Source organism: Zasmidium cellare (genome assembly GCF_010093935.1).
Source record: "Zasmidium cellare ATCC 36951 unplaced genomic scaffold M409scaffold_2, whole genome shotgun sequence".
NCBI lineage: Eukaryota > Fungi > Ascomycota > Dothideomycetes > Mycosphaerellales > Mycosphaerellaceae > Zasmidium > Zasmidium cellare.
In genome coordinates this window covers 849584-867986 of record NW_022986946.1, presented here as the reverse complement: position 1 = coordinate 867986, position 18403 = coordinate 849584, and the positions used below count along the sequence as shown (strand labels likewise).

The 18403-nt window shown below is 54.1% G+C and overlaps 10 protein-coding genes across 10 annotated transcripts; 2 read left to right on the top strand and 8 right to left on the bottom strand.

Annotated features, from left to right (window-relative positions):
• Positions 1-102: 102 nt before the first annotated feature.
• M409DRAFT_16899 (uncharacterized protein) lies at positions 103-362 on the bottom strand (the record flags this gene model as incomplete). Its single annotated transcript, XM_033803815.1, has 2 exons — positions 103-303; positions 354-362. The coding sequence occupies 2 exons, from the start codon at positions 360-362 to the stop codon at positions 103-105; spliced, it is 210 nt and encodes a 69-aa protein (XP_033673837.1).
• Positions 363-1688: 1326 nt separating this feature from the next.
• On the bottom strand, positions 1689-3899 carry M409DRAFT_62592 (uncharacterized protein; the record flags this gene model as incomplete). Its single annotated transcript, XM_033815241.1, has 1 exon — positions 1689-3899. One exon carries the CDS (start codon positions 3897-3899, stop codon positions 1689-1691), a length of 2211 nt encoding a protein of 736 aa, XP_033673836.1.
• A 590-nt stretch (positions 3900-4489) lies between these two features.
• M409DRAFT_16897 (uncharacterized protein) lies at positions 4490-5881 on the bottom strand (the record flags this gene model as incomplete). The annotated part of the gene is made up of 2 exons (XM_033803814.1): positions 4490-4905; positions 4957-5881. 2 exons carry the CDS (start codon positions 5879-5881, stop codon positions 4490-4492), a joined length of 1341 nt encoding a protein of 446 aa, XP_033673835.1.
• Positions 5882-6390: 509 nt separating this feature from the next.
• M409DRAFT_35405 (uncharacterized protein) lies at positions 6391-8454 on the top strand (the record flags this gene model as incomplete). The annotated part of the gene is made up of 2 exons (XM_033810393.1): positions 6391-6594; positions 6670-8454. 2 exons carry the CDS (start codon positions 6391-6393, stop codon positions 8452-8454), a joined length of 1989 nt encoding a protein of 662 aa, XP_033673834.1.
• Positions 8455-8499: 45 nt separating this feature from the next.
• Positions 8500-9471, bottom strand: M409DRAFT_16895 (uncharacterized protein; the record flags this gene model as incomplete). The annotated part of the gene is made up of 1 exon (XM_033803813.1): positions 8500-9471. One exon carries the CDS (start codon positions 9469-9471, stop codon positions 8500-8502), a length of 972 nt encoding a protein of 323 aa, XP_033673833.1.
• A 204-nt stretch (positions 9472-9675) lies between these two features.
• Positions 9676-10104, top strand: M409DRAFT_16894 (uncharacterized protein; the record flags this gene model as incomplete). The annotated part of the gene is made up of 2 exons (XM_033803812.1): positions 9676-9953; positions 10008-10104. 2 exons carry the CDS (start codon positions 9676-9678, stop codon positions 10102-10104), a joined length of 375 nt encoding a protein of 124 aa, XP_033673832.1.
• A 626-nt stretch (positions 10105-10730) lies between these two features.
• M409DRAFT_16893 (uncharacterized protein) lies at positions 10731-11392 on the bottom strand (the record flags this gene model as incomplete). The annotated part of the gene is made up of 2 exons (XM_033803811.1): positions 10731-11287; positions 11344-11392. The coding sequence occupies 2 exons, from the start codon at positions 11390-11392 to the stop codon at positions 10731-10733; spliced, it is 606 nt and encodes a 201-aa protein (XP_033673831.1).
• Positions 11393-11793: 401 nt separating this feature from the next.
• Positions 11794-13662, bottom strand: M409DRAFT_49447 (uncharacterized protein; the record flags this gene model as incomplete). Its single annotated transcript, XM_033811249.1, has 4 exons — positions 11794-12029; positions 12085-12983; positions 13038-13180; positions 13330-13662. The coding sequence occupies 4 exons, from the start codon at positions 13660-13662 to the stop codon at positions 11794-11796; spliced, it is 1611 nt and encodes a 536-aa protein (XP_033673830.1).
• A 1083-nt stretch (positions 13663-14745) lies between these two features.
• On the bottom strand, positions 14746-15612 carry M409DRAFT_16891 (uncharacterized protein; the record flags this gene model as incomplete). The annotated part of the gene is made up of 2 exons (XM_033803810.1): positions 14746-15456; positions 15514-15612. The coding sequence occupies 2 exons, from the start codon at positions 15610-15612 to the stop codon at positions 14746-14748; spliced, it is 810 nt and encodes a 269-aa protein (XP_033673829.1).
• Positions 15613-16291: 679 nt separating this feature from the next.
• On the bottom strand, positions 16292-18166 carry M409DRAFT_16890 (uncharacterized protein; the record flags this gene model as incomplete). Its single annotated transcript, XM_033803809.1, has 1 exon — positions 16292-18166. One exon carries the CDS (start codon positions 18164-18166, stop codon positions 16292-16294), a length of 1875 nt encoding a protein of 624 aa, XP_033673828.1.
• Positions 18167-18403: the final 237 nt, after the last annotated feature.

Here is an 18403-nt window from a genome sequence, read left to right as displayed (position 1 = left end):
CTCAAACGCTCAAGAAATCATTTCCCCAAAGACCGAACCACATCATAATCGTGAGTGACAATCGTGACGAAAGGAAACCCCTCTCTTCTTCTGTCGGGATGGTCATAGTCTCAGCTGCGCCTGCTGAGCCCGCCGCATCATAGCCTGCTGCCCGCACGACTGGCAGATCTGGTTGGCGCTGATCCATTCGCGCTTGATCGACCACGCGCCGAAGCATTGGTGGTTGGGGTCGTTGCGGGCGAAGTGGCAGTGCTTGATGAGGCGGCGGCCGGCGTGGCCGCAGTGGAAGTGGATGACTTCAAACTGGAGGGTTGTCAGCTTATGGACGTGTGTGGTATTGACGGGGTGCGTACTTGGCACATGTTGGATCGTGGGCAAGGCAAGGGGAAGTCTCTGTCTGTTGCCGGGTGCTGGTTGGATCTTTTTGAGAGACGCAAGCTGTGATGGGTCTATCAGCACACATCCCTCGACGGAGGTCAATGCTTCATGAAGGTAGCTCACCCGCAAGACAAAGCGTAACGCTCCTCACGTGGGATTGGAAGTACGAACAGCGGAGCCACCAGAGAGAGACACAAGAGCCAACCACCACAGCGAAACGAAGCAAAGTGACAACGCGAGCCCTTGAACTGAAGCAAATGAGACGAGAGGATGGTTGAGTAGAGGACTTCGGGGATACATCTTGTCATATTTATATCTGCCTCTTCGAATGAACAGTCAGTATAGTCAGCGCACGAGCCTGCCGTAGCTCTCCACTTTCTTCAGAAGAATCGACAGGTCTCGACTCCAGACATCCTCCTGCCCCGGCTCTGATCTCGCCATGTCAATGCGGAGAAAGTCATCACAGTCACAGACCCGAGATCCATACATCGTCCTCGATAGCGTAGTAACAATGACGCATCCTTCCCTGTCGACTAGAGCCCGTGGGGGTTCAACAACGAGTCCAAGCTCTTTCAACAAAGGAACTTGCTTGGACGAGCCAGCGTCCACGGTGACGAGTGCGGAGTCGCCGTGATACAAGCGCTCATGTCGACAGAGTGAAAGCCTGTCATTGTCGAGACAGATGACACAAGAACCAGTCGCGACGGGGGCAAGTTTGGACGAAAGTGGGCAAAGGGCGAGAAAGGTCGTCGAAGAACCGGGTGCTTTCCAGACGCTTTTATGCTATCTATCATTTTTAAACCGCTGTTTCCGCTCGACCATGCATTATGTCTGCCGTAGTGGTGCGTCCTGGCTGGATCGCAATGCATCTGAAGACCTGACGTTGGCCCGCTCGCAACGGCTCTTTCCCGTTGGCAGGGATGGCAGGCCGCTGTCTGTACAGTGTCGAGGGTGGACAGGTGTTGTGTACCCGGTATCACGGAAGATCCATTCCGGTACCACTGACCACCCCCATGTTGCAGATTTTTCGATAGCCGTGAAAAGCGAGGTCTGTATATGAAACGTGCGGATCCGGAGAACCAAGGGTTCCTGGTCTATCAAAAGTTTTGCCGCTGCAAGCCTGACAGTATTGCTTGGGATGGGTCGGTGACGATTCTGACAGCACAGAGTGCGATCTGAGCACATCACTTTTGAACTTTGATCGGACTATCGGCCGTCGTACTCATGGTTGCTCGAGCACTGTTGATGTGTAACCTTCTGCTTTGTGCTCATGCACAGTGCAACATTAGTTGGGTTCCACTCCAGGTCGCTTAGGCCTTTCCGCCTTTACGAGTCTTTCTCATGGCTCTCTTCCTACCAATGATTTGGTTACGACGAGCCTGCTTGTCGTCAATGGGCTGCTTCGTGCCGCCCTTGGAGTTGTCCGACCGGGTTGCTGTCGCTGGTGTGGATGATGGTGCTACTTCGGAGCCTCGCTTCCGTTTCCGTCCCTTGTCTTTTCCTTTGCTCTTCGCCGACTTCGATACGTCTTTCGCCGTGTCATCATGGTCCGTTGGCAGGCCCTGTCTCACGGCCTCGCCCCGTTTCCTGGCTTTCTCCTCTTGCTCCTTACGCCGCATGACTACCTGCGCGTTCTCAATAGCGAACTCCACAATCATCCTCTTCTTGCGATCTTGCACATCTTCTCGGCTCAACTTGCCATTATCTTCCTTGACCTGGTAGCCCACGGCGTGACCATTGAGCCAGCGCAGACCCATGAGCGCATTCCGGTGAGTGTGGTATTCGATGAATCCGTAGCCACGGCTCCGCCCGGCTCCATTTTCTTCACTGATCTTGCTGCCTCCCGCACTCTCGAACACAACCTTAGCCTGCTTGACAATGCCCTTGCCAGCCTGTTTACGGTACCGCTCGGCCTCTTGCATGTCCTCGCCACCCCGAGATAGCTCCTCTGCAGAGAGCCTCTGCCTGAGGCCGGCAGTGACATCCTTGGCAAAGCCCACAACGCCATCGCGCGCCAGTTGTTTCAACTCCCTCGAATCAATTGTCCGTGGAAGATTGCGCACAGACAGACGTGTGAGACTCAAGTGTAACGATGGGTTGCTCTCAATCAGCTTCTTCCGTTGCTTCGCGCTTTCCTCACGCATTGCTTTCTCAGATGGGGAGAGCTGTTCCCACAGCTTCGATTTGGTCGAGATCGTTCCTTCAGAGAGCAGGTATAGTCGACGCTTATCTTTGTCGCGTTCATTCCGATGCGCAACGCCTTGCTCAGTCAATCGACTGGCTTCGTTCTTGTCCACGGCTTTGGAGACTTGGAGCACTCGTCCGTCGAGAGTGTACTGACCAGTCGAGTCAACATCGACGTTCTGCAAGATGGAATGAGATGGCTGGGCCTGCTTTCCATCTTTTGTTTTCTGATCGTTCGCTGGGGTCATCATTCGACTTGGTGCACTACGAAGGCAAGCATCTGCGTCTTCTTTGTTGTAGAAGCAAACGAAACCAGTTCCCTTGGAGCGCTGTGTCTCATGGTCCATGACCACTCTTGCGTAGCGAATACTTCCAAATTGTTCGAAGTGATCTTCCAGATCTTCATTAGCGCAAGTGAAGGGTAGGTTGCGGATGAACAAGGTCGATGATCGGTCTTCACTGTGATGCTGTGGCTCATCTTTGCCATCGATTTTGATGTCCACGCTTTCATCATCGCTATCAGCCTCGCTGTCATCCTCAGCGCTGTCCTCTTCATCGCCCTCGGATTGGTCCTCGGCGTCGTCCAAGTCTGAAACTTCTGACCCCCCATCTTCTTCCTCTTTCTTATCCTCCAAGTCTTGGTACGTGGTCTTCTCAACAGCCCAATCGACAGCCACTGTCCTTCCATCAACTTCCTTGCCGTTGACGCCTGCAATCGCCTTCTCAGCATTCTTCTTCCCCTTCATGACCACAAACCCGAAACCAGCAAGCAAGCCGCCTCCCTTTTTGGGGATGTAAGCCTTCTTGACTTTGCCATAACTCAAGAACAACTTGGAGAGCTGATCAGGGTGCTTGATAGACCACGGCAGATTACGCACGATCAAACGTGGTGCTGCTTGCGGTTCCTCATGCTGCGGCTTCTTCTTGTCCGCTGCTGGCCCTTCTCCATTCCTATGACGAGGCTCAGCAACCCCAACACGTATCTTCTTTCCATCTACCAGATGTCCGTTGAACTGCTCTTTCGCCTTGGCCGCATCCTCTGCATCTGCAAATGTGACGAAGCCGTATCCGCGACACTCTTTCGTGGCAGGATCGGTGACCGCGACAGCATGTTTGATGGGGTACGAATCGGAAAACAGTTCGGTCAAAGTCTCGTTCGTGGTGGACGCCGGCAGAGATCGTACAAATAGCGAGCGGCGCTGCTGAACTGCTTTCTCTTGTGCTTGAGCGGGAGTTTCTTCTGCAGGTAGCGTTGCAATTTCTGCGGCCTCTTCAGTTTCTTCAACAGCCGCGACTGAGCCGTTTGAGAGCCTCTGCTTTTTCCTTGCGGGCGCCATTTGGGTGGTTGATTGAATGTAGCTGGCGATGGGTTGCGAAGTCTGTTCTCAAAATTCCGGAAGACTGGACGTCGTGAAGAAATTCTGAGGTAGTAAGCCGATTGGTACGGGAAGCAGCCGTACTGACCGACGCTAACGGGTGCTCAAAATTTTAGCGTCGAGATTGCTCTCTCGGATTCTCTCCAAATTCTCGAGTGGCCGACAGCTGGAGCGGCGGCGTCGTCTGCTGCGAAGTTCTGGGGATGCGCTGCAAAACCGCCGCACCATCACAACTTGCACGCTGGAGCTGGAGCCACGCAAGAAGATGCAACCTCTTCTATTCATCGGCCGTTGACTTGTTAATGCTAGGCTTATGCTATTCATGTCACATTTCCATTGTAGGCACCTTGTCGTCGCCTACTCCCCAAATATCCAAAAGATGCTTCATCTCCAACACGATCTGCTATCTGGCCGTGTTGATAGCTCATCTCCCTCGTAACCTCACCACATCTCATGATCATCCCCAGGGTCAAACTGGCCGTACTCTCCATCGACAGCATGGACAGCCCCTCAATTCCGGGGATAGACACATGTTTTCTAACTCCCTTCCACTACGACTTCTTTCCACTCAAGATCTCCTCTGCCTCCTTATTGCGCACGCCATCATTGGATTCGGACGGTTGTAATCCTTTGCTGGCTTCGCCACCTGCGCCTGCAGACACGCTGTTCCTGGCCGACTCCTTCAGGCGCTCGGTGTCTTCCTTGCGGAGATCCTCTGTCTTCTCCTTGTCCTCGTCATCATCGCCGAGAGAGAATGGATCGTTGTCGTCTTCAGGGTGTGGTGCGACGCTGGTAAGTGGCTGCCATTTCTTGTTCTTCTCAGCTTCAGAAGCGTCCTTGCCGGATGAGCGACGATCGGCGGCATCGACTTCATCGACAGGGCCGCTCTGTGGTGGTTTGGCTTGGGACTTGAAGAGGTCGGGGTTGGCAGTCTTCCTGCTGCTGGTACGCGGAGGCTGCGCAGGTGCTAGGATATGTCAGTATCTTGCTTTCGAATAATCCATGCATTGCCACGAACCTGATTCGTCATCTCGGAGCTCCAGTCTCTCAAACTCCTCCTCGCCAAGCTCATGAGGATCCGCGTCATATCGCTGCGCCTCAGTGCTTCTACGTGCCTGTTCTGCCGACCGTCTGATGCCATACAGCTGCTCGCTCTGGCTTGGACCAAAGTTCTGTCTGCCTGGCCAGTTGCCCGTGTTCTGTCTCGAGCCAGCTTCTGAAGACGAGTACAGGTCCTCATCCTCATCATCGCCATCAATCTTCTTCTTGAACTGTGTGATCCAACTGTTCACCCTCTTCTGCGTCTCGAAGAAGCCCTGCTGGATGTTCTTGCCAATCTCTGGGAGGTCGTCATCGAAGAAACTACGCTCTCGGTCTTCATCGTCGTCGTAGGATTGCTGATTCGGTCCACGCCGACCTGGCTCTCGCTGATTATAGCGATTCTGTGATCTCTGTCCGCCGTTGTTGTATTGTTCCGCAAGCTGCCGCGCATAAGCCTCATCTGCCTGTAATTGGCTCATCGGCTGGCGCATGGCAGGTCTGGGCGGCTGGGGCGGAGGGACGGCTTCTTCTGCCTTGAAGTCGGGGTCGGACATGCCTAGGAGTGCATTGAAAGCTGGCTCGACTTTTCCATTGCTAGCAACAAGCACCGCCTTGACGACCTTGGTATCGATGGTCGGGAAGGCTTCGATCAGAGTATGCTCGGCCTGCTGCATCGGACTGAGTGGCCTTGGAGGCTTCGTCGGAGGAATTTCTTCGTGGCCCTCCTGGAAAGAAACTCTTGGTCGTGGTGAGGGTGCTTTGGCTGGAGGCTTGGTTGGCGTCTCGTGACCTTGGGGGGAAACAGTACCAGTCTCCTGCTCGTTGTCGTCAAAGTTCATTTCCTCACGTGTCGTGGCCGATTCTTCAGGCTTGATCGGTGATACTGGTTGGTGGTCTGCCATGATTGTGCGATTTGCTCTCAGTTGTCGAATGTGATGAAGTGCGCCAGCGCTCAGCGGTGATTGACGAAAGGTGTGGAGTTGCTGCGGAAGTTGAAAGTGTCGAGGGAAACCGCGGTCGTTTGTGAATGAAGAAACCGTTGCCTGCTGCGAGTTGGTACAGCTGGGTGTGGACAGCCAAGTTGGACTGACGCAGCTGTCACGGCCCGATCCTCGGGCAGTCGCGTGGCATTCCATCTTGGGCTTAGCCGACTTTGTGGACTTCGACGTCAACTGTGGCTGAAGAACAAGGATGTGTCTCTTGTCAAAACAGAATGTTGGAGATGATGATGAAGTGGAACAAGTCTCGAAGAGGTTCGGACAGATCTTAAAAGGGTGAAGCGGGACGTGAACGGGAGGCATGTGAAAGGCACAAGCTAAGGAAGGAAACAACATCTGAAAAGAACATCTGAATACGATCAGGAAAGCGTCTCGAGCAAACAAGCGAAGACAATCCCTACGAAAATCTCGACATGGCAGACTTCGAGTCTTTCATACCAGCTCTTCACCGACCGACCTCGCTTCTACCAATTGTTCGCCACAAGGAAGCTCTTCTCTATACGGTCGAGAAGCACCAAGTGACAGTCCTCATCGGGCAGACTGGCAGCGGAAAGACGACTCAATTGCCGCAATACCTAGAGCAGGCAGGATGGTGCAACGACGGGAAAGTCATTGCTGTTACGCAAGCATGTACGACCCTCTCCCATATTCATGCTATGATAGTTGACGGCTTCTTACAGGATGAGATTTAGCCACGAAGAGTGGCCGCCACGACCGTAGCCAAGCGGGTATCGGAGGAGATGAGATGTCAACTTGGACAGCAAGTCGGCTACTCCATTCGATTTGAGGATGTCTCGTCTGCCACGACTAGGATCAAATTCTTGACTGACGGATTGCTCTTACGAGAGGCGCTTGTTGACCCGCTACTGTCGAGATACAGTGTGATCATGGTCGACGAAGCCCACGAACGTAGCCTGAGTTCAGATGTACTACTCGGCGTCTTGAAGAAAGTTTGCAAGCGAAGGCCAGAGCTGAGGATCATAGTCAGCTCCGCGACATTGGACGCAGAGCAGTTCCTGAACTTCTTCTCGGGGACCAACTCCGAGGATACGACTACCGAATACAACTCCATCGGACAGATCATCTCCATAGAAGGCCGCACGCACCCTGTCGACATTCACTACATGACGGAGCCCTGCGAAGAGTACCTCCAACGAGCCGTCAAGACCATTTTCGACATTCACTCGTCTGAGCCAGAAGGAGACATCTTGGTGTTCTTGACGGGCAGAGACGAGATCGAGACGATCACCGAAATGATCGCTAATCGGCTACCGTCCTTACCAGACGGCTCGGAGAAGATCCTGCCACTCCCTCTCTACGCAGGTCTCACTACAGAGCAACAGATGTATGTCTTCGAGCCAGCGCCCGATAACACGCACAAAGTCATCTGTGCGACCAACATCGCAGAAGCAAGCGTCACGATCGATGGCATCATCTATGTGATCGACTGTGGTTTTGTCAAGCTACGAGCGTTCAATCCAACAACGGGCATCGAGACTTTGACAGCGACGCCTGTCTCCAAGGCTTCTGCAGCACAACGCGCTGGCCGAGCTGGACGTACGAAGCCCGGCAAATGTTACCGACTATACACTGAAGCAGCATACAACTCTCTTGACGACGTTACAGTGCCTGAGATCCAGCGATCGAACCTGGCTCCAATGATCCTCCAATTGAAGGCACTCGGTATCGACAACATCGCACGATTCGACTTCATCACACCGCCGCCAGCAGAGTTGATCATTCGCGCCCTTGAGCTCCTCTTCTCACTGGGAGCGCTAGACGACTATGCAAAGCTCACAAAGCCAATGGGGACACGAATGGCCGAGCTCGCATTAGAGCCCATGCTAGCGAAATGTCTCCTTTCCGCAACATCTTTCGGGTGTCTCTCTGAAATGCTGACCATTGCGGCCATGGTCAGTCTGCAAAGCAGTGTGTGGTTCACACACGACACCAAGAAAGCCGAAGAGACTGCGAGAAGAAAGTTCGCCGTCGAAGAAGGCGATCATCTGACACTCCTGAATGTTTACCAAGCGTTTGTCACAAAAGGCAAGAAAGATTCAAAGTGGTGCCAGCAGCACTATCTGAACTTCAAGTCGATGAGTCGGGCGGTCAGTATTCGCAACCAGCTCAGGCGATATCTCGAGCGCTTCGGCATCGATGTGACGGAGTCGCTGGGTGGGAACGATGTGTTGCGAGCTGGAGGGAGGCCAAAGGAAGAGTCGATCAGACGTTGCCTCACTAGTGGCTACTTCGCGCACGCTGCTCGAATGATGCCAGATGGAACGTTCAGGACTGTGGACGGCGGCACGGTTCTGCATGCTCATCCATCCTCTCTGATGTTCAATCGGAAGGCGGATTGGGTCATCTTCACAGAGGTCATGGAGACGGGAGACAAGACGTTCATCCGGGACGTGACCAAGATCGAGAAGGCGTGGTTGCTGGAGTACGCGCCTGAGTTCTATAGAGTCAAGTCGTAGATCGAGCAAGAATCTGATGGATTGTACAGTCGCATTCAAGCCCTGTCATCGAAACCACCAGTTCACAGAACCCGTCATGCCCTCCCCAGTGCCTTTGACACTATGCCACCATCCCTTGGGTATAAACAAACCATCACCACTCTCCAGTTCCGCATCCCAGGACTCAGCCTCATCTTCTTGCCCACCCCAAACCTCCTCTTCCAACACCCGCTTCTCCTCCCCAGCCATCATCTCCTCCCCCCTCATCGTGGCCGACGCATTCCCCCCAATCCTCTCCTGCACCCTCGCGAAAATCCCCCTCCCCACCTCCGCCCTACACAACCTCACCCTCTTCTGCCCCGCCAACTGCACAAACAAATTCGGATTCGGATCCCGATGCAACGGCGTGTATGTAGGCGCTTGTCCCAACCAGATCGACGAATCGTACACATCCCCCTTGCCAGCTTTCAGCACGACCTCCGGCGTCGGGACATCCTGCACCACAGCACGGGGGAGGTCGCATAGCGGGGCTTGGGCGAGGTAGACGCGAGCGGTAGGGGTGGACAGGGCGGCACTGCTGGAGAAGAAGTCGTTAGAGGGTGGAGCGGTGCGTTTGATAGCGCGGGCGCCGGGTACGTAGGCGCTGAAGTAGCGGCTGGTGCGGGGGGTTGTTGTTGGGTAGTGGGAGGTGGAAGCGGTGACGCACTCTAGGAAGAAGGAGAGGGACTGCTGGATGCGGGTGAAGTGGGCTTCGTTGGTGATTTCGATCGGGACGAGCGTGGCGCCGAATTTGGAAAGGTAGGGCGTGTTAAGGAGGGTGGGTGTCGTCGGCGTTGGTTTCGTGAACCATTTGTGGATCGCGGGGAGGTCGGCGAAGTGTTTACGTGGGAGGAGTGCTGGTTTGGCGGGATTGAAGGCTTGGGTGGTGAAAGTCTCTAGGGAGCCGTCTGGGAGGATGGGGATGGGTCGTGGACCGCGGTCGCTGGCGAAGTGTTTACATTGCGTCGATGGGGCTTTCAAGATGCTCCGTGGTCGCATCTGAGGCGGCGAGATGGTGGCAGAAGACCTGCTTGCGGCATGTTCATGGAGAGGTGAGGTCGGGATGGACGAAGTCTTTCGGCGTTGCTCCACATCAGCCGGCTTCACTTTGAAGGAACCCCGTTTTCCACAGACAATAACCACGAAAAAGTATCTCGAGAAACAACATCGAATGGGCGAATTTATATGAACGACTAAGGATCAATGACCGTCACCAACCATGAGGTCGTCACCGCCTACCGACATCTCTACCAGCACCTCCTAAGAGCAGTCCGCTACGCCAAACCAGCGCGTTTCGTCTGTCGAGACAAGATCCGAGATGCCTTCCGCAAACCTTCATCACATGGCTATGATCCTGAGCGGATAGCAAACACACTACATTTCCTGGAGTGCGCATCGAAAACCACCGGATTGGAGCACAAGATCCTCAAGAACTTTGTGTTCGTGACCTGGGAGAGGAGGAGACTGGGGACGAGGGTGGTGTATGTGAACTTGATCGTTGTGTTATTGGAAACAGTTAACTGATAATAATGCAGACGCAATTCTGACCGCGAGTTGCGACGCCGAGCGTATGCTCAGTACGACGAGACGCTGGAGAAGTTCAATGAGTCGATGGGCTTGTGCATCAAGTGAGGAGTTACAGGCTAGCAAGTATCGGCAAGACATATCAATGACTACCGTGAGGACTGCTCCTGGAACCAGCAGATCGACACTGGCATCCGGAGAGTTGGACGACTCCAGCTCAACTCCGGCAATGCAACTTGAAAGGCGATGTGCGTGATCGAGTTCAGAGCTGTGTAGCGGCCGACTTTGAGTCTTCGCAGTCCACCAAGGCGGAAGGGAAGATTGATTCATCCCCATTACGTTCAAGCCATACAAGCAGCTTAAAGTGCAACTAGCAGCGCAGTGGCTTGTGAAAAGCCGGGGAGATGGCACTTCCATTACGTATAGGACGTTCCACTATGACCGGAACACCGAGGGTGGGAACCTGGAAGACTGCTTCTCGGCCGTGACGCTCGATCGTTGGAATGCTATCAGTTTGTAATATAATTCTCGGTGGCTCTACTCTGGACCTATATCCCGAAGTCACTTCCACATCCGTGAAACTTATCAACAACCCTGTGCAAACCCTCAAAACTTTTCCATTCTCTTGTCCCTATCGCTCAAAATGCCCGAACGCCCTCGCTCATGTTGAATGAAGCATTCAAAAACACTGGGGTATATCTCATCCTCTCACTCCCATCTCCCCCCTCCCCAATCTACTGAGCCTTCTTCCCCTTATTCCTCTCCCTCTTCGCATAAATCTCCGCCGTGAAAGGATCCTCAAACTGCAACGCAATCTGATACACCACAAACACGAGCCCACTCAGCACGATCCCGGCCGGCTTACCGTACCACAGCGCCGTGCCCAGGAAGCTCAGCGTGCTGCCGTGGTACATGGGCGAACTGCTGACATTGAACGGGAACCCCGTCACCATCGAGTCCATCAGGATGCCGAAGTAGTCGCCCAGGTAGGTCCCCGTGACGCCGAGCGCCCACATGCTGCTGAGCACGAGCACGTTGCCCGAGGCGACGAGGCCGACCGCTAGCCCCTGCGACACGAAGCCTTCGAGCAGTGGGTGCGAGGGTTGGGCGCGGAGCGCGCGCTCGTACAGCGCATCCCGGATTAGACCTATTGAGAAGATGGTCACGGCGAGGGCGTAGCAGCCGTAGTACGGGTTTCCGCCGGCGAGCTTCGTGATCGTCTTGTAGTTGTATTCTGTGCGCGCGGCGGTGTTCCAGAAGGTTGGGTTGAAGACGATGGCGCCTGCGGCGACTGTGTGGTTTCTGTGGTTAGCTACCCTGCCTGCGATGGCGAGCTCGATGACCTACTCCAGAAGCTCGGCTGGCTGAGGTCGATGTATTCCGTGAGAGCGGCCATGGTGGAGGTTTGGTAGTGGTAAGGAGGACGGGTGGTGAAGTGTATGAGGCTCGGTTACTGCCAACAAAATTTAAAGTCTCGTTGCTACAGCTGCGGCATTGAGAAGCTGCTGCTACGTCAACAGTCACATGAAAAGCTCAGGTGGAGTCTCTGCGGGGGCGGCATTTGAGGGGTTTGATTGGAGACCGTTTGCACGTTGTGGACATCGCTGAAGCCACGAGACGAAGCTGCGAATGTGTGGAAGATAGAAAGAGTTGGAAGGTGAACCTGCATCGAATGATCATAGAGTGACGAAGCAGTAATTCCAGAAGCCAAACGATTTCGTTATTCGTATCCAATCTAATCAACCGCCCGACGCTTTGGCGATATTGCTAGCCCATGTACAACATTTCCCCCTTGCCTTACAATCCATTGCTCTGACAAGTGAACGGCCCACCAAAATTGTTGGCCTCGTACCCTTGGATGATGCTCTCGACCGAAGCGTACGTTCCAGCGCTGAGGAAGAGGAGCCCGATGGCGATCAAGATCACGTTGACGACTGCTCCGACAATTCCTTTCCAACCCCTGGTCTTCCAGAAGTCTGGACCGTAGTCTGCTCGTCGCATTCGCAGGTAAGCTGTGCCCCAGAAGATGAAGCCTGTTTGACGTTAGAACATGTCTTGAAAGGGCTGCGGGTTGAGATAGGGACTTACCGAAGAAACTATCGAACAGCGAGCTCATAAGCGACAGAAGATCCGAGAAGAATGGAATCACCTCAGCAATGATGAAGGCTAGAACCCAAGTGCAGCCCAGGATACCAGCCCATGCCAGCCATCCGACGACAGTGTTGCTCGACATGTGGCGAGTTCCAGCGAACAGGCGGAAAAAGACGAACCGCGCAGAGACCGAGGCGTACAACACTCCCAGGAAGATGATGGTCGGGATCATGAAGCTGAAGCTGACCTTGAGGTAGACCTCGTTGCCCAGAGATCCAAACGCCGGGGAAGTGTAGTAATTCGTTCCGGTGTATGCGTAGATGATGGAGCCGACCAGGGAAAAGAGAATGACTTCCGCAATGGTGACAGCCCAGAGCGCCTTGGGGAAATCGCGCGGCTCTTTCATCTCAGCGATAAACGACGGGATCGTGATTTGACCAATGAATGTGTAGCTGATGTTCATGAAAGCGTTCATGCCAGCAACGAATGTAGTTCCCTTCGCTGGAATGGCCAAGACCTCGGGATTCACGCCATATTTGGGCCAACCTGCGCCTGGGTGGTCTTCGATGGCAGCGAAGATTGTAGCTAGCAGGACCGAGACAAAGGTGAAGAATGCCGAGGCGCCTGCGAGCTTCGAAAGAGTGTTGAATGTACGCGGCAAGGAGCTGATCCAAGAAATGACCGCGACAATGGCGCTGAAGCCGACAGTGCAGAGCCCGCCATTGCTCATGGTGTTTAGGTACTTCGATCCCGTCAAGCAGTGGAAGCCCTGGATGAAGGTGTTGTTGAGCAGGAACATGACCGCAGTGAACCACCAAGCCCATCTCGAGCCGAAGAAGATCACCTGTCCGACGTCGCAAACGTCCTTGACTTCAGGGTGGCGGAGACAGAATTCCCTGTGCATTGTGTCAGTCTCGGATGGATCTATACCCCTCACGTGCTCAACGTACCAGACGATCAAAGATGTGTACAGCACCATGCCCGCGACCACAACGGTCAGGATGAGGCCAGGCACTAGACCCAGGATGGCGTACGAGTACGGGAATGACATGATAGCCAAGCAAATGTACTCTGAGAACAACAAGGCCGCGGTCTAAGGCATGATTAGAGCTGAACAGTATAGCGCACCGAACCTTGAAGGGCATGCATGGGGGAATTTGGCGTTGATGGGGCCGCAATACGCGAAACCCATCTCCATCGCATAGTCACAAGTCACGGAAAACGAGATATTGGGGAACACACTTTCTGCCAGCTGCACGTGCGGTACTGGATCTCGTTGCCCGACTCTTGCTCCATCTGCTTCGTAACAGAGGTGTCAGGGTCAGACTCATCGCCGTCTACACCGTCCCGCCCAGAGAGGGTGCCCGAGATGGACTTGGTCCTGGGTTGATCGATTCTGCTCATCTTGCGCGGCGCAGCCTTGCGACCGCCCTCCTCTGGAGAAGAGGGTGAGAAGCCGTCGTAGTATCCATTGCCGCCGAAAGAGGCCTTCTTCCCGGTATCGACTTCGTCGCTATCATTGTTGTTGCCCGCCGACGACAGATTTCTCTTTTCACCCAGTCCGAAAACAGCCATGGTGAAATAAATAGGTGCCGATTTCGAGTCTGCGACTTAGGCGGGGGTCGAACCGAAAGCGCCTAGGAAGTGGAAGAAGGTATTGGCGTGGATCAAGAGCATTTAATTACGGGCGATGGCCAGGCACGGATTGCTGCTCGCAAAGAATGGGTGTGAGGAGGATGTCTTCGTGCGCAAAACGGAGGTCGGGATCTCGCAGAGGAAGGTAGAATGACGAAGGTTGTTTAAAAGGCCACGAAGGAATCTGTCTTCGCCGCGCAATGCGCAACCCGCGAGAAGCAGAAGGGACCTAGTGGGGATGTTCGACAGCTCGTTGGCTCGGTGCGGCCGTGGTACTGCTGGGGATGGTGGTTCGTGACATCGCGTGGGTGGATCGAAATGTGCATATTCAGCCGCTTCTGATGGCATGGAATTGGTTAAGGTGCACGTCAATCGCCTCTAAAGGATGCGCGCCGCCGGCGGAAGTGGTGGAGGGACGTGAACTCTGTTCGCCGACCGACCACGGCATCATCGCTGAGGCACGCAAACTTCACTGTCGCCGTCTAGACCGCTGTCGAAAGCGGGAAAGTTTATGATATCGTTTATTAGTGCTACGGTATGTCCTCTCAATATCATTCCGTTCGAAAGGCATTTCAATGTCTTGTCAAGTCGTGGATAAGCTACAGTTGCCCAGAGAAGATCAGTGCCAAATCCGCCTTGGCTTTGCGCACAAGGCGCGTCGGTGGCGTAATTTCGTTGGCATTAGGTTGGCTTTCCTGTAAGAACATAATTAAGCGAGGTCCACTGCTCACGTGCGTGGTATGATGGCCTCAGGCTCGTGTACTGTTTGGGGTTGTCGGTGAAGATGTGATGTGAATGTCAAGCGGCAGCCTCAACTTCTGATATGGCTGGAGATCTCACTTTACACCTCTCTAGCCTCATCTTATCCTCACTCTAACCTCGCTCTTAGCCTCGCTCTTCTCCCTGTTTGTCTCCATACTCTCGTCCTCACGCTCGTCGTCACTCCAATTCTCACCCTTATCTTCACTCTCATCCTCACTCATACCCTAAGTTTCAACGTCACCTTTTCGTAACCAAAAATTCCTACTCCGTCGACACAAGACGAGCAGCATTAACCGCCACCTCGCAACAGCGATCCAAGCCCAACTGCTGCTTCCCCGCATGACCACCTTCAAACCCCTTAGCAAACCCAGTCACTTGCCCATGAACAAACGCAGCAGCAGCGCCAATGACCTCCAGCACAATCTCAATCTCCTCATCGTTCTGTGGTGCATACAGCATGACGAATCCAACAGGCAGCTGGGGCAGAAACCATCTCTTGAAAACACCCGCAAGTGGATGTCTCTCGCCCCAGCCAGCCTCCAGGACGACTTTCGCATCGCTTGGGTGAAGCGTCAGATGCATGCTCCCATCCGATCCATGCAAATGGACGATCTCGCCTCGGCAAGTCTTCGTCGCGGGTGACTTTGAGAAGAGGCCGGTACCGTGTTTCTCGAAGCAAGACGTCCCTATCGCCAGATCCGTACTGTTGCCCTGCGCTATCCGCTCGATGCATGCCGCCAATTTCACAAACACCTTCTGGCTCGGCCTCTGATCCGTTTGCCTATGTGGTGCGATCCCCTTGGTCAACGGACGAGGTCGACTCCGCAACGGTAAGGCCGTGAGACAGCTCCATTTCGAATCTCGAGGCACTGGACCAGGAACGTAGCGGTTTCTCAATTCGAATTGGGCCAGGAACTTGACTCGTATGAAACCTGCGAAGTTGCTCGGCGTGCCGCCTGGACCCAGCGCCAGCTGCTCTCATGTCAGTATAAGCTTGGGTCGTTGGCAAGTATTTGCGAGGGACTCAACGAATTCGCGATATCCTGCTCGAATCTGGAGACCGGCAAGCAGTGCCAATGCAATGGCGACGAGGAGGAAGGCAGATCCTAATAGAAGGCCTGGCGGCATTGAGCTATTGTGAGTGTCGTTGGGAAGGGAGTCCATGGAAACTGGTGGTCGTCAAAGGAGAGCAGCAGTAGACACAGAACTTGGATTGGTGAGGCCTTGTTCCAGTCCAAATAAAGGACTGCTCTGTTTTCAAACCACGTTTGTGCACCTGAACATGTGAGTACATGCGTCAATCGTTTGTCTTCACACGCCGTGGTACTCGAGTTTGCTTGCCCTGGCTATGCCTCAAGATTTCCCAAGAAAAGATATCGCTCTGGGCAAATTGTGTGTGCGTGTGACTGGGATTCCAACGGGTTGGAGGTTCATGAGCCTGCCTGCTATTACATCACAGCCACGAAAACCCGAATGGCTTGCACAGCGCTGTTTCCTCATCAGTGACACACACGCGCCCAGCGCGCAAAGATGCCCATACGTGTAACGTGGAATCGACTCACTGGGCGAGGCTGGACGAACAAAGCTGCACTGCAGCTGGCCCATTGGTCGTGCGCACAGCTGTACGTGCATTCCAACACAGCAAAGCCCAAGCCCCAAGCATTGGATTTTACTAGATTCGAGCATGAATTGCGAAGATCTTTCCCGTTTTTGCGCTGCCAACGCTGGATAAGCATGAGATCAGCTTCATCAGCTGTTGGTGGAGGTCGGCTGACTGCCCTGTGGAGTGGTCGTATACTGCAGACATTTACAACTTGGTGCTCTTCACCAGCCCCTTCTTGATACCCGTCAACTCTCCGCCGTATCCTCCTCGCCCCTCGCCGCCTTTGTAGACTGGCTTGATCGACGCCAGTTTCTTCTTCTTCTCGTCGTACTTCTTCCTCTTCTTCACGCGTGGGTTTCGCACGTCCTTCTTGCGATGAGGCGTCAATCCCTTGTTCTTCTCGATCGCGTAGGAGATCTTGCGCTTTCCGTCGGCTCCTACGCTCTCTTCTTGCACGACCTGGCCGCCTTGCAAAGCCGCTTGACGTTGAGCTTCGGCGAGAGCTGATTTATCCTGTTTCTTCTTCGCAGTGCGGGCAGCTATCAGATCATAGTAATCATCTTCGTCAGCGTCTGCACGGATTTGTCGGGCTTGACGACCATCCTCTTCGTCGCTATCGCCACCCAATTCGGCACCAATGTCAGCACCGCGTTGACCACGCTTCTCAGCTTCCGCATTGAGCCTTGCCTGTCTGTCCCTAAGTCGTTCGCGGAATGGTATGTCGTCGTCGCCTCCAGCATTTCGACCAGCAGCTCCACGCTTGTTGGCCTTTTGTGCAATTTGTGAGGTATAGAACCGCAAGCTTTTCTTCTTCTTGGCCTTGTCCGCTGCTTCACGTGCGGTCAAGCCAGCCTCCTCGCCAAAGTCAGACTCCTCATCATTGGTGTTGTTACGCTGCGCCTTCGTTGCTTTCGACCCGGTCCTCGATGGCGCAATGAGAGCATCGAGATCAGCCAAGCCTGCCTCTGTTCGTTTCAGCCGTTCTGCTCTTCGTTGCTCAGCAGCAGCTTGAACTGCCTGGGCATGCCGTTCGGCACGATACAGCTTTCGAGAAGCAGGTGCTTCCGGTAACGCATCCCTCAATTCAAGCTCATCGTCTTCCTCCACCTCGTCAATTTCCTCCTCTTCATCGGATGCTGGCTCCTCCTCATCGGGGAGTTGCTCGACTTTGGCCCACGTGTCTCGGCACTTGATCAGGCTTTCCATGACAGGATGGTCGCGAAGATGTGTCGCAGAGATCGCAGTGACACCCTTCTCGCCCTGCGCCGCTGCAGAAGTGAATATTGCGAAGTACATTGCAAGAGCACCAATGTAAGCAGATATTGCTCTGAGTTTGGTGCGCGCGAGACTTGATAGCGGGGCCACCTTCACCAGCTGAGAATGTCTGTCTCGAAGATTGAGAAGCTCCTTGCTCAAAAGTTCGAACTCCGGATATCGAGACTTGAGCAATTTCAGTCGTTCAGCAGGAGAAAGATCGGGCGAAATTTGTAACTGAGGCAAAACTTCTGTCACAGTAGCCGCCTCATCGTCTTCCTGGAAATCGTCCTTCTCTCCACCTTGTTGCCACTCATCCTCGTCGAAGCCGTAGTCAGCTGCTTGCATCGACTCTAACTGCTTCTTCTGGAGTCGTAGAGCTTCAGCCTCCTCTTCCAATGCCTGTTCCTCCGTCTCGATCTCGTCTGCACCATACAGATCGGCCTTGGATGTACCCCAGCCTAGCTGTGCATCTCTATCGTCGTCCTCTTGCTCCTCGTCCTCCTCGTCCTCGTCCTCATCTTCTCTGCTTTTCCTGAGAGGTTTCGCAGGTTCGCCATCTTCTGACGCCTCTTCATCATCCGAATAACCTAGCACTTCTTCATCCGACGGCTGAAGGAACTCCTCCTGCTCTGCCCACTTTCGTCGTCGCTTCGCCTCTGGCTCCTCTCCCAGTCGGATTTCGTCCTGATTCAGATGGAATTCGTCGTCCGAGTCGGCCACGTCTTCGTATGTGTTTATCCGCTTCCTCGAATCGCGCGGATCTAATTCTGCGGGACCATTCGACTCCTGTGAGCGACCCGACGCTTCTCGTTTCTTGGCCATTGTGTGAGGAAAATGTGTATGGAAGAGATTGGTGTAGGTTCAACGAGCTCTGCAGAAATTCTTAATCCAAGTCTCGCTAGGGCAAAGGGCAAGCGTTGCCGCGCACCGAACTCCGACGCACCGGCACGCTAGCAAACCTAAACCCAGCGCAGTGGACAACGTCCATCCTTCCTGTGCGGCCTTTTCTTCCTTGCCGCCGCGGCCAACTCCTCGCGGTGTCAGGTTTATTGGCACTGC